The sequence below is a fragment of the Ctenopharyngodon idella genome, chromosome 21, assembly GCF_019924925.1.
Source record: "Ctenopharyngodon idella isolate HZGC_01 chromosome 21, HZGC01, whole genome shotgun sequence".
Lineage (NCBI taxonomy): Eukaryota > Metazoa > Chordata > Actinopteri > Cypriniformes > Xenocyprididae > Ctenopharyngodon > Ctenopharyngodon idella.
In genome coordinates this window covers 7,808,803-7,823,903 of record NC_067240.1, presented here as the reverse complement: position 1 = coordinate 7,823,903, position 15,101 = coordinate 7,808,803, and the positions used below count along the sequence as shown (strand labels likewise).

The 15,101-nt window shown below is 34.2% G+C and overlaps 1 protein-coding gene across 9 annotated transcripts in view; it reads left to right on the top strand.

Moving 5' to 3' along the window:
- The window catches only part of LOC127503456 (CUGBP Elav-like family member 4), a 103,220-nt gene that overhangs the window by 68,477 nt on the left and 19,642 nt on the right, over window positions 1-15,101 (top strand). For all 9 annotated transcript variants that reach the window (XM_051877304.1, XM_051877303.1, XM_051877302.1 and 6 more), the window contains exon 3: window positions 10,400-10,448. In XM_051877304.1, the coding sequence (XP_051733264.1) occupies window positions 10,400-10,448 (49 nt within the window). The remainder of the gene's footprint in view (window positions 1-10,399; window positions 10,449-15,101) is intronic.

The following is a 15,101-nucleotide window of genomic DNA, read 5'->3' as shown; positions in this document are numbered from 1 at the left end:
AATAAAGAGGGACATATTCTTCCTTTTCTCTACGTCTGTCTCTTTCCCCGTGTTGTCAAATAAATGTTCTCTTTTTATCGTCACTATCATAATGACCGGAGGCAGCTTATTGCAGCTGTTTATTGCTTTCATATGTGTAATTATGCAGTGATGGGAGAGCGAGTGTGTGTTTGTGATGTGTAATCTGCCTCTCTAATGGATTAGGCCCAACTTTAATGAGCTCATCACACACACACACACACACCGATACACATGCTTGGAGAAACACTTGGATCAGAAGAGAGGGAGCAAAAGGCTGGTGCTGGTACTAAATAGGTAGAAAAGGTTGAAAGTATATTTTAATAATTGACAATTAATCTGTTACCAGTGGGTAGATTGTAGTCCATTACTGAATACAAATTACACGATGAAAACTGTAGTTAGTAACGTAATCTGTTACATTACACATTTTAGGTAATATAATCAGACTACTTTTAGATTACTTTTGACCCTTTAGCCTTAACTTGTTTATCACATAGATTTGAATAGGATAATCTTGTACTATAGTGATAAAAAAACAAAGAGAAAAAAAAAATATCAACAAAATGATGCATTAAACATTACATGACATCAGGGTTTCTTAAACTGATATTGATGCTCGTAAGTTAATGAAAAGGTGGTAATTAATTAAACGATAAAAATAAAACACTAAAAAGATGAAATATTTTATTTGTTATGCTGTGTAGCCTCTGACTTCACAAAACTGGAAGCCTTTCTGTACATACATAAGCAATAGGCTGTTTTAGAAAGAACCATTAAAAAGATTAGTGAGAATCAATAAGTTATGAATAATTTACTGTCATTCTGTGAATATTACATAATCATGAAGTCAATAAAAATGTACACTCTACAACACGAATAAGTTGGCAAAACTCAAAGAAATTAAGGTAATCAGTTACATCAAATTTTTAAGTTAAGAAATGCAAAGTTTAAGCAGACCTGGCAGATTTCAGTTTTGTACTCATACATTTTAATTGCTCTTAACTTGAACATTTTAAGTAAGTTAATTCATACATTGAACTTAAAATTATCATGAAATCTTTTTTTTAAAGATGTATTTTTTGGAATTTTTGCCTTTATTATGATAGGACAGTAAGCTGACAGGAAGCAAAGTGGGAGAGAGAGAAGGGGATGGGATCAGGAAAGGTCACCTAAAGTGCAACGACGCTATTGACTGTGCGCTGCCCATGAGGTTATCGGCGCCAACAAAATTATCATTTAATCTCAATTTAAGTATTTTTATTAGTGGCAATTTAACTAGCAATTTAACTACTATAACTAGCTAATTCAGCCAATGTAAATTGGTAACACAATGCTTTGATAACATTAGCATAGCACTTGCTGAAAGAATACAGCAATATAGAATATTTAACATAAACTTGTTCTCAAACCCCACACATAACAGAAACTCTTCTAAAACATTAATCACTACTAAATCCCACACTTAACATTAATCTTGCACAAAAAAACATCATATAACACGTAATTTTATCATTTACTCTCCCCTTTGAGTGTCATGGCAAAGTATGCTGGGAAATAAAAATCCCAGCCCAGTTTCAGGTAAATTTAAGTTTGTCTAAATTAAAAGAAACAAGTAATAAAACTTAAACAATGAAACAATTCAGATTACTTAAAATGTGTCAGTTTTGTGAACTCAAAAGAAAAAGAAAGTTCTAAATACTCATAAAAGTTAATTTAATTGAACTAATTTGCTAATTTGAACTAGTTTCAAACCAATTATTTTGAGCGTTAGGGTTTACGGTGACTATAATCTGATCTAAAATGTAATATAATGTAATTACAAGTATAATATTTGAAATCTAATTACATAATACAGATTACATATAATCAGTTACTACCCAGCACTGTCTGTTACTAATGTGTAAAATGTATATATAAAAAATCAAAATATAACCAATTAACACTATAATTGTGCATAATTAAGTTTGAAAAATAATTGAGCTTTTTAACTTAAAATGTTTGTTTTGTATCTTCCTGTATGATTTGTTGCTGTGCGAAACTTTTATTTGCTAATTTGTTCTGATAGCATCAGTAATGCATTAGGTTGAGGTCTGTAACAGCAAAAACAAAGTGTTTCGAAGTCAAGTTTATATATTATCATGTCACAGGATACAAATCAAATAGGCATTATTCACTTTCAGACAGCCTCACAGGCAAAGGTGAAAGATCTCTCGTTTCAAATCCAGTTTCAGCTTTATTCCCATAAGAGTGTCTCACCTCAAGTTCATGTTGCACTTTATAAATAGGGAAAATAAAACTCTTTTACTTTACTGCATGGAGGAAATGATGAGTATGAAGCACAAAAGCAATATTAAAGAAACTTTGAAAAAAAAAAGTGAATTCATTTAAGTACAGCTCATTTATAAACATAAGAACAATATGAAATTGAAATGGCATTATTTACAGTCTAAATAATAACTTTGGTCTTATTGTGCATGATTCACTAGTGCACGGTTAAAGAATAAAAGGTTTTCATAACCTTTTTTTGCTGATGTAACCAATGCCTCATGAGCGGGGATAAATAATATTAACCAGTAATGTCAAAGCCTAACATATTTCATAATCCAATCAAATCCTGATGCATAAAATCCTGCCCTACATTATTTCCCAACAAATATCCTGTGAAATGTCACTTTATAAAAATGAAATCAGTTGGGAATGCTGTTTTGTGTCATTTTTAATGATATTCAAACTGAAAGGGAAAATTGACACAGATACTGACTAAAGAAACAGAGCTAAAAAGATTAGAGAAAAAACTTTGAATGTCAATATTTCACAGGCAGATGGCAAATTCATGTCTTTTTGGGTTCGATTAGTTCATGTCTTTCATTGCATGACGTTGCATTTAAGTTCCTAGTAGTCATTTTCACAATAAAGTGCACAAATCACATTTCTGGCAAAAAAAACAGTCTTTCCTGTTTAATTAGCCAGGTGCTTCAGAATGCACCTGTTATGGCAGAGTTTCTGTGCAGATTCACACCGGATCAGGCCCTGAAAGAGCACTTTCCTGTCTCCCCCCTCCGGTAAAGTTGTCTCATTTTCATTTGACACAATTTATAGACGTGCCTCCAAAGCATGCACTATTTTACACTCCTGGATCATTAAATGAAACCCTTCGGAAGCTCTCGAGGTGCAAAGCACTTTTGCGGGAGGTGTAAAACGCGCAGGGCTTTTACGGGCGTCCTGGGCGCCGGGAAAGGAGGAGGACGGTGGCAGGGGTTTAAAGAGGCAGCCATCCGTGTCGTTTGGGAAGGTTACAAGGAGCCACGGGACTCCGGCGCTTTAAAGACTTACCTCAGGACATGCTGCAGTGAGGGAGGGAGAGAGAGGGAAAGAAAATGAGTGTGAGTTATAGGCGCTGTGATGGTTTAATAATTCAGTGAAATCCAAATTTGAGCAGATGCCCCTGGTGCTCTGGGTAAAATAAGGCTGTGCTGAATGGGAAGGAGAGGTTCCTGGAAGAAGCAGGAAGTAACATTTGGAGAGTGCCAAGTGGAAACTGGAGGTCACTGGGTTGCTGTATATGTTCCCAACAGACTACTTTCCTCATTGAAGAGATGTGTGTGTTAGTGGGTGTTTAAAGCTGCTCTTAAGTGCTACATATGTTAAAACACTTTGTATGGGTCATTGACAAATAAAGCCTCAGACATTTTTTTTTTTTCAAAACCAATGTAAGGCATATTTTTGAGTCATGAACAATGTGTTTAAACAAGTTTCAGTTGTTAAATAACATTTTAAAGTGTTTTTAAATTCATTTTTTGACTTTTTATGTCAGGTGGTACAACCAAATAGTCATACTGTATGTATATATACTGTAGTTGTACCATCTGACATGGAAAGTGAACCAACCTACCCATACTTGAAATTAGCAGTTTTTACCAGTATTTGAGAGAGATCTACTCTGCCACAAGGATCAGTTGGGGTCCTCTGGATGACGCAATATCATGTTAACTGCTATTATCTTGTCAATTCATAGTAAAATTTGCTGTTGTGCCACCCTGACATTTGAGAATATACAGATTGTTTTTCAATTATCTTAACAGCTTTAAAACTACTAATATTCATAAAATTTGTTTATATGAAAGGTTTCACACCTAAAATGATGCCATAGTATTTCGTTTTTATTTTTTTATTATTATTATTATTATTATTAAGACAACATTTTAAATAGTTTTCTTAGCCTGTTCATTTGTTCGGACAGTTGGACCACCTGACATTTTGGGGGTTTAAGATAACAAAGAATAATAAAATAATATGTATTATTTAAATGTACTAAAAATGAATTCAAACTAAATAGGTTTTATAGAATAGTGTGATATATGAATCATGAATTTATCGAATTATTTTAAAAGGAAGTAAAGCACTTGGACACAAAATCCAAGTTGATCTTGAGTCCCTTGTTTATTCTGAGCAGTTAAACTGAGCTCTGTTCTTCAGAAAAAATTGTATTAAATAGTATTATTAAAACTCTTAGTTTATTTTGCATTTACATGCATTCATTTAGCAGATACTTCAATCCAAAATGACTTAAAGGTTTATATGACAAAAAAAATGCCAGATTTTCTGTGGTCTCAGACTTCTAGACCCCGCTGTATTGAAACCCTGTCATTGTTAGGGAGGTCTGCTACTCTGCAGTGTTCTCTGTGCAGGACTGTAGATTTATAATTTATCTTTATGTTTTTATTTAGTATTTGTTTGCTGGCTCTCGTGTCTTGAATGACTCTCAATGCAATCTGAGCCCAGCACAACAAAGGCAGGGTAGCTCATCCTTCAAGAATTACCTCCTCCTCCACAAACCCAGAAAGAGCACGCATCCCTTTGTGGGGAAATGAAAGGAATATTATTGTTCCTACTGTGAGAATGAACTTTGAATTTTTCTGCCTTAGTTTGTAGAAAAGTTTGCTCTCTGCTCTTGCTACGTGACTGCAATTTAAAAGCCTGGCTTTTTAAAAGCTCACTGTAACAGTATTTTACAGACAGCCCAGCCTTTAGTATTTGAATATAAAGGCTGTGATATTCATCATACTTATTTTTCTCTGGGAGAGCCGAGGAAAAGTGATAGATTATTCATTGCATGCTTTCCATTCATCACAAGACAGCTAGAAAAAGGGTCAGATAGGATATTTTACATAACCAAAGTCGGTTTTGCTATTTCATGTTTTCACTATTTGTTATATTTTTACATCGCTTACCAGTTACTTTGTAGCATCAGTTAGAAGCTTCATAAACACTAGTTGCCTTAAAGGGATAGTACACCCAAAAATGTAAATTATTGAAAATCATTCACTTGCCTTCGTCTTTCTTTCTTTATTACAAAAGAATATAAAATCATCTCAGTGTTTTATCCATACATTAAAAGTCATTGGGGTTCAGTGTTGGTTGGCTAACAGTGTGCTAACCATAACATTACAGGTTCAAAGCCAAAACATGCCAAGACTTTATCTTTCTAAACCATACAGAGAGCATCTATATTACTGTACATGTATTTGAATATCAGAAGCAGAGATATTATGCAGAATTGGACATGCAGGTGGTGTGTAACAGCTCATCACAGCTTTCTGGAGCGCTTTAGAACGAGCTAACAGGAGGAAAAAAGAACCCTGTGGTGGAAGATACTCCCTCAGCGCAGACGTGACACCCACACGTACGTTTCTGTGGCCGTTTAGCCCGCCGTGTGTTTATGTGTGTGCCAGAGAGTTACATCACCATAAGGCCGTGCCATGCTGTGGCTCAGTGGCGGAGATACGGACGGCGGGGCCTGTACAGATGGAGACAGAAGGTTTCCGGTGAGGTGAGGTACAGAGAGAGAAAGAGAGATAAAAGTGTTTTTGTGCTACTATATTTATAAAGAAGGGTAATTTTGTGGAATTATGGGTGATTTTGTGCGTATGTGAGTGGATTTGCGTGCTTGTATTTGTGCGGGAGGCCGTTTCTGCTTCTATTTTTCTGTTCCTTTGTGTAAAAGGTTTTGCCCTCTCGGAATATGTGATGTGAAGCTCAGGGAGGCTAAAAATTGGCCTGCTCAATGCTGCCATCTAGCTGTGGTGGATGAAAGTCCTCTCGGGGCCTCTGAAATCACAGTTCGGAAGTAATGTGGAAGCCTGTGGCGCAGCACAATGACAAATGTCTCCAAATGCCACATTATGTTTCATTCAGCTCAGTTTTTATGACATGCCATCACGTTCAGTTTTAATGTGCGTACTGAGTGTGCACAAGATCTCATTCCACATGTACACGTCCGATTCAGCCTGGGAATGTGAGTGCATTTCAAGCATGTTCTCTTGTCGGGATGCATAAATGCCGTGTGTGTGAGGAACGCTCTCCAAATATTAATTTCTAAATAGCTGTAGAAAGCTTTTTATATATATATATATACATATATATATATATATATATATATATATATATATATATAATTGTCATTATTATTGCAATGTATTTTTAGTAATATATTTATACATTGCCATTATATATATATATATATATATATATAATTATTATTATTATTATTATTATTATTATGGCAATGTATTTTTAGTAATTTTTATTTTTTTATTTTTTTAAATGACTGTATGAGTAAAATAAGCCATATATTAACAATATATAAATATATAAATGTAAATAATATTTTACAATATAATTTTTTAATAATATTTAATATACATATAAATAATATTATTAATAGAATAACCATTAATTTGAATTAGCATATTTAAGTTTTTTCTTAATTTGTAAAATAATTTTGATGACAGTATGAGCATGTAAAAATCATAAAATATTAATATTTTTAATAATATTAAATATAAATGATATTTTTAATATAATAACTGATTAATTTTGAATTAACATATTTAAGCTTTTTATTTTTAAAAGAAATTTGTAATGATTGTATAGGCATGTAAACAGCAACACATATTAATAATATTTTTAATAATATTTAATATAAATCATATTTTAATAGAATAACGTTGAATAATTTTTAAATTAACATATTTAAGCTTTTTTAATTTGTAAAATAATTTTGATGACTATGTAAAAATCATCACATTAAATAATATTTTTAATAGAACAAGTTTGATTAATTTTAAATTAACATATGAAAGCTTATTGTTTATTTTTACATTTTTAAAAGAATTCCGATGACCTCGGTGGCATGTAAAAAATAATCACATGAAAACTTACTTTCAGCTTTTTGTGTTTTTCGTGTGTGTGAGAGCAACGCTCCCGTATGAGTGTGGTGAGATTCTCGTCGGGGAACACAATTAGCACACATAGCAGAGTCCATTTGTGCCATTGGGAGGGAAATATTAAAATGTATGTGAGTAAAGGCCTGCTGGGATACCGAGACGGTGTGTGTGTGTGGCTGTGACCTTGCTCTGCTCCCCGATCTATGTCCAAATCTACCTCTCTTTCTCCCTCTCTCTCTTTTCACTATTCCCTCCGCCCTCACTATCAGCAGCCATGGTAAAATAAATAATGCATCAAAACACATTAAAAACATTAGCCGGGCTTTACTGCCAATAAAAGAGGAGGATGCTGGGGATGGAGGAAAATAAGGAGTGAGTGATCAGGTCTGAAAAAGAAGTGAACTTTATGAAGTGAGAAACCCCAGAGCCGTTTGTCTGGACCGGAGCCAGGGTGCCACAGGTGCGCTGACCAGGTGCACTGTGGGTATTTTTTGTCGTAAATGAGTCGCTGTGAGTCCAGTAAAATATGCAGTTGGAAGATTACTTTAATAAACATAATTGGCGGTTTATTGGCATTGCAGGGTGTTTAATTAGTTTATCATTAATATGCATAAGCAAGGACGAGCATAGAAATGCACACACAACTTTTATACTCTCTTTGTTGTTTGTTGCTGCTTCTACTTTTCACAAGTATAGGGTCAGGTAAATGTTTGTTTCTTTGTTTTACTTTTATTTAGCAAGGACACATTTAATAATGCTGGGTAATGAAAAAAAACACATTTATTAATTTAATTTAAAGTGAATTTTAAAATGAGGGGAAAACACAATTAAAATTGACAGTAAAGACATTTCTTACAAATGATTTTTATTTCAAATAAATGCTGTTCTTTTGGTCTTTCTATCAGATAATCCTGAAAAAAGTATCACAGTTTCCACAAAAATATGAAACAGCACAACTGTTTTCAACATTGATAATAATAATAAGTGTTTCTTGAGTAGTAAATCAGCATATTAGAATGATTTGTAAAGGATCATGTGACACTGAAGACTGGAGTAATGATGGACAAATATATATATATGTACATGTATTCATTTAGCAGACACTTTAATCCAAAGTGACTTTAAGGTTATTTTAAGGTTTATATAACAAAAAAAAAAGCCGTGAATTTTCATCTTAACTTACTGTAAAAAATTATTTTCATGATTTGTTATCACAACATTTTTTCTTTTGTCAAATCAACTTCAATAATTAATGTGGTTCAGATAACATATTAATTTGAGTTTCTGTTGATTAAACCAATCGCCTTCATTGTATCAACTCAAATCTTTAATTTCAATGAACTCAAAATTTTAAGGCAACCAGGTAACTTACTTTTCTAAGTTAAACCAACAATTCTTTTTTACAGTGTTGAAAAATGAAAGGTCACAATGATTATTCAAAAACAGAATAAAAATAATTAAGTAAAATGATTCATGATCACATGGCTCAGTAGTAAATATGCCTTTTTTATTAAACCAAATAAAATTGCAATGTCATATAAGTGGATTGAGATCCAAGGAACATTATGTATTTTTTTATTTGATTTATATGGCTTGTCCTGTACTGTACAGCGCTATTATGCTTCCCCTATTTTTGGCTTTTAGCAGCCAAAGAGACTTTTTCTCAAGGACCTTTTTGTTTCTCTGCTGCAGACAGAAGTGAGACGAGGCATAGAAGTAAAGCACAGGGACAACTACGTCACAACTCATTTTCAGCAAAAGGGGCGCGTGAAGCAGATAGCGAGTAAACTGCTGCGGATGAGCGATAGAGAAGTGGAGTCTGTGTCTTATTTTCGGGGGCAGAGCCCTGTGCCTCCCTAGAGACCGCTGACGCCCTGTGCGACTCTCTGTATCGCCCATGCCAGGATCCGCCACTGTGCACGGGTCCGTTCCTCTCCTCTCGTCTCCTTCCTGCTGGCAGCGTGACAATTGGCATTATTAAAAATTGATTGCCACAGACCGTTCCATGGCTTACATGTATTATTGAGCCGGAGTCAGTCGGGAATCTGCCACGAGTGAAGGAAGCAGAACGAAACACTTTATGATTGTGAACGTCTTTTAGTGAGACCACACACACACACAAATACACACATTTGTATTCAGGTGCCATTCATACACATAAACACAGATGTATGCAAATGTGCTTATATAAATGAGGTTTATTGTGCTGCGTGTAGCATGCGTTTTAATATTCAGTTCTGTTTTGCTCTGTGTCTCTGACTTTTACTATTGTAAAGCTAAGTAATTTTCCATTTTGTAAGGCGATTTTTTTCTATGAGAAAGAATATTTTTGTGTTGATGAATTGCCAAAATTGCTGCAGCTCACCTGTTATGGCGATGGTTATGGCCTTCTATTTTTTTTTAAGCATCCAATCTACTTTTCTATAAATAGTAGTTGAAAATAAATAAGCTTTTTTCATGTGCCAGGGTGGATATGTTATGCTTGAGAAATTGTGTCAAGCATGAAAGAACAACTATTTATGAATATTAAATGAGCATAGAACTTTACAACTTTGAACTTGGCTCCTCAAAACTCAAATGATGTCACTTCCTCCTCATTATGTCATTTAAAATGAATTATTTCGAGGCAAATAACTGTGACAGGAAAATCTAAATTCATGTAGAGAAGAATTATTGTTCAAATTAATTTTAATAAGAAATAATAATAATATTTGATTATTTTAATTATCATGGCAGTGTATTTTTGTTAGTATTTTTATTTTATTTAGTTTTTAGTATAATAATTTCATTAATTTCAATGTTAGTATTTTTATTTTGTTTAGTTTTTAGTATAATAGTTTCAATGACTACTGTATGGATATGTAAAAACCATCACATGAAAAATTATTTTTAATAGAATAAGTTTGTGATTCATTTTGAATGAACATATTTAAGCTCACAAAACACTTACTAGCAGCTTTTTGTGTTTAGGGCATTTCATCAAATGTTACAGTATATGCACACAAATGACTCGTATACCACCGTACTGATACTAACTGCAAATGTGAACACTTTTTTTGTGCTACAAATCTAATGTCTTCTCTTGTCTTTTTCCCTTCTTTCTGTCTGTCCTGTCTCTCCCCCTCCCTCGTTCTTCTCTCTGTGTTGCACAGATGAACAGGCCAATCCAGGTGAAGCCAGCTGACAGTGAGAGCAGGGGAGGTAGATTTCCACTCTTCTTTTTTCTTCTTCCTTTTCTATTTCTCTCCCCACCTTCCTGTCACTCTACATCAGTGTCACCATTATCAGTAGATGTCCCCTTCTTAAGAGTCATATATAATGACGCACCTCGATGAGACCCGACAGTCATACAGGGCCCCAGAGGATCTTGGGCCGGCCCTTACACGCCTTACATAAGTGTTGTCACTCCTTTCGTCTGATTATTACCCTCCACGGAGGTGCTGGGAGAACCACTTTCTTGAGTTTTAGAGTTTTGATGCAGACACACACTGGACATTTTTGCATGGATATGCACTGTTGTAGGAAAGAGTAAAAAAACTCAACAGTCTGTTGAATTTTATGGTAAATTTAAGGGTTCTTAAAAGTGTAAATGGAAAAACAAATATATATTTGATATTATTTAGTGTTAGTAATTTTATTTATTTATCATCAAAACTTGAATGATGTCACTTCCTCTTCATTATGTCATTTAAAATGAATTATATCAAGGCAAACTCTGGTGTGACGGGAAATAGACATTCAGGGAGAGCATTTTCGTCGATAAAATGAATTTTAATAAGATATGAATTATCATTTATCAGAAAACTATCTATAATATAAATGTGATTATTTGATCATTTTGATTATCATGGCAATGTATTTTTGTTAGTATTTTAATTTTTTTTAATTTTTTTTCTATATGTATAGAAATATCACATGAAATAATGTTTTTAATAAAAATTAGTTAATAATAGTTTATTAATGAGTTAATGAGAGAAATAGGTTCTATTATGGGATCATAAGAAATTAAAATAAGACTTCATTAAGGTTCTTCTTTGCCATTATAAGAACTTTAAAAAGTTTTCCTATGACTTCATAAGAGCTTAAAAACGTTCTGACATAAAATATTCCCTTATGACATCATAAGAACTTAAAATGTTCTCCTGTGACATCATAAGAACATTAAATGGTTCCCTAATAACTTTATAAAAACTTAAAAAGGTTCTTTTATGACATCACAAGAACTTAAAAAGGTTCTCCTGTGACATCATAAGAACTTAAAAGGGTTATGATATCATTAGAACTTAAAAAGGTTCTCCTAGGATTTGATAAGAACTTAAAATTGTTCCCCAATGACTTCATAAGAACTTAAGATTCTCCTATTATATCATATTAGCTTAAAATATGTATAAAATTTAAAAGGTTCTGCTTTGTCATCAGATTGTAAAGCATGTTTTTTTAAGCTTTTATTTTTAAGTGTGTTTGTGTGTACAGGTTTATATTACATTGTGGAGACCAAATGGTACCCACAAGGATAGTAAAACCTGAGATTATTTACATTGTGGGGACCAGTCAGCAGTCCCCATGGGGGATGTGGATTAATAAATGGTGTGTGTGTGTGTGTTCATGGCAGGTTGAGTTTCTGTGCATTGACTATGCATGTGTGTGTCTGTATGTCACTTACAGACAGAGTGGAAGTAGTTTGGTGAGAGAGAGCTCGACTTTTCCTCCTTTTTGGGTCAGGTTTTCCAGATAACCAAGATTGATGGACCCACAGAGAGATCGAGACATACATAGAGGACTCAGAGATGGAGGCACCTCTCCTTCCTTCACAGTCTCTCCTTTCATTTCATGCCATGCATCCCTTCCTCTAATTGAGAGTGTCTTCCTTTACTCACACTCGACAGATCAATTGTCTTTGTCGTGATGGACAGCTGAATTTATCCCCCTGTTAGCCCTGTAAAAACGCAATATATGTCCCTGCAAAGCCCTCTGATTCCACTGGCAAAACTGATGTGCTGTCCCCGACCGATCCATTCACTAGTCATTTAAAGTGAAATGCCGGGATGGAGAGAGAAAGCTAAAGGTCAAAGTGGGAAAGACAAGGAAAGGAAGTGAGAGACAAAAAGACAGAAAGAGACTTGAAAGAGAGTTAGAGAGAAGGCGGGGTGGTCATAAGAGTGAAATAAGGATTAAGGATCAGAGAGAATGAAAGGAAACAATTTGAGACACTGGTTAGAGACCACTAAACGAAAGACTTGTTTTTCCAAACAAAACAGCTTTTTCCACACCGTTCCCACTATTATCTGGAAATGTGCACAATGTGATTTACACGTAGGGCATGTTTAATCAAGTGAAAATCGAGCATTCCAGCTAGCAAAAATATATTCTTAGGGTATGTTTACATGACAACGTTGTACTAAAAACAGCAACGTTTTTCCTTTGCTTTTTTCACGTACAAACGACAACGTTGTCAAAACAATCCCTGTTCACAGATCCACGAAAACAACTAAAAACATTGTATTATTCATGCCAGGCCAGTTGTAAAGAAACACTATACGCCTACAGACTGAACATGTATACGTATGCGCATGACATCACCGTTTTCACACATTTGCATTTTTGTTGTTTACATGGGGACGATAACGGTTTTCAAAACCTTGCTCCTCGAAACCCGTTTTCAGAAGCTTGCATTTTCAGGCACCCAAAATGCAGTTGTTGTGAAAATGAACATCCAAAACACAAAAAGTTTTCTGTTTTTAATTAAAAGCAGTGTCGTGTAAACGGCCCCTAAGAATGTTTTGCTAACATTCCCATTGAGTTATGAAAACATTATTTCTGAAAGTTCAAAATGTCCAGTTTTTTTTTTTTTTTTAATCTTTTAAAAATGTTTTTTTCTTGGTTATGCAAATGTTAAGGAAACATTCCATTTTATAATTTTGCAAACATTTTGGGAATGCTACTTTTTAATGTTCTATGAACGGTCTGAAACAAGTAGTAACATTTTAAAAAAATGACTAAAACATTTGAGAAAAAAACATTCCATTAACGATGTATAAAAAACATTTGTGCTAACATTTTGAGAACATTATTAAAGACCAGTTCATTTTGAACAAGCATTCTATTATCATTACTGAAAGAACGTTTGTTCATAACTTTGAGAGAACCTTGCCAGAACTTTTCTGAGCATGTTCGCGATTTGAAATTTCTGGTGTTTCTTACATCGCAAACTACCTTGTATCCAATCACATCAACATGCCGGCAGGCTTCAGCATATCATTAACTATGACCGCTCTGAAGCAGGGAAGTCTAAAGACAAGACCGGTTATCCCGGTATATTTTTCAGTTGATATGAAAAATCAGGTAGATTTAGCAATATAGCAGGTATATGATGTATATTATGATGTTATAATGAACTATATGCCTTTCTTCACTGACGTTCTAAATTGTTCAAAGGAGCGTTTCTAAGGATACCGATTTTAGAAGGCAGACTGAGATGGCGAACGGTTTTGTGTAACGTTAGCAACACATTATTAGCTGTTTGATAACGTAGTCAAGCTAAAGGCTAATCATATTAATTACCATAATGTGTCCGAAGTAAAGAGCGATACCATTGTGCAGCATTTACCTGTTGACCAAGTGGATCTCTGAGCTTGTGCGAGTGAGTGGAGGCGGGGCTAATTAGCATATTCATAGATCCACGTATACTAAATGAAAAAGCGATAACATTGTGCATTGTTTACCTCATTAAGTTGACCAAGTGGATCTCTGAGCTCGTGCGAGTGCTTGGAGGCGGGGCTAATTAGCATATTCATAGATCTGTGTATACTAAATGAAGCAAGGTTGTAGAGTTACATTGAAACTATTTTAAGGCATGAAAAAAAATTCACAGGAAAAGTCATTTAAATATGTCTTTTTGGTGATCAAAGATGAGTTTTAAGGGATAAAATTATTAACTACAGGGGGACTTTAAGGATCCATCTTTCTATGTTGAATAATCCCATGTACAAATTTCATGTGATAGCATTTTCAAGCTGATTTTAGTAAGCCAGAACTCTTAGTTATTTATTTTATTATGTAATAGTTATTTGAGTTAAGTGCTTATTGTAGGCTAAATAGGTGTTTATTAAATATTGTTTTATTTTATTACCTTTGATTTATCCTGTGTTTACCTGTGTAGTGTGCTTGTCTTATTCCTCATATGTGCACCGCACTTGTAAACATTCCCCACAGTGAGAGGCCGGACTAGAGATTAGTCTTGTTGACTGGGCAAGGACATCCTGTCAGAGGATGTTAGTGAGCATCGGGCGTGGACAAACACATGAACACACATACCCCTACACAATAGTGCTCATTAATATCTCTGCTGCATCATCCATCATACATACGCACAAACATCACACATACACTTTTATATGTAATGTTAATAGAAAGTTTACTTATGCAAACCCACTAGCATTATCTAACAGAACGTTTAGTTGCTTAAAGCACATTTTCCTGTAATAATTTACACATGAATGCTCTGCACAAAGGGTCACAGAAATATATTAAGACAAAAGAAATTGCAAATCTCCCTAAGCGTTAGCTAAATCATCAGACAAAAATATGCTGCGGCAGGGAATCCTTGCAGTATTGAAAATCCTTGGAATTTACAGTACATGATAAAAATTTAGTAATGATAATAGCTAAACATTTTCTTTTGGGAGCAGGGTTCGGGCTAATCTATAATAATTTTATTATATTTTTATATTTATATTCTTTATTAAAAACAGATGTCTGTGGCATGTCACTGTTTAGATAGCAAGATAAATGTGTGTATGCATGTTTACTCACTGCCGTATCCAGTTCAATTCCCTCTGCACCCTATAAATATGT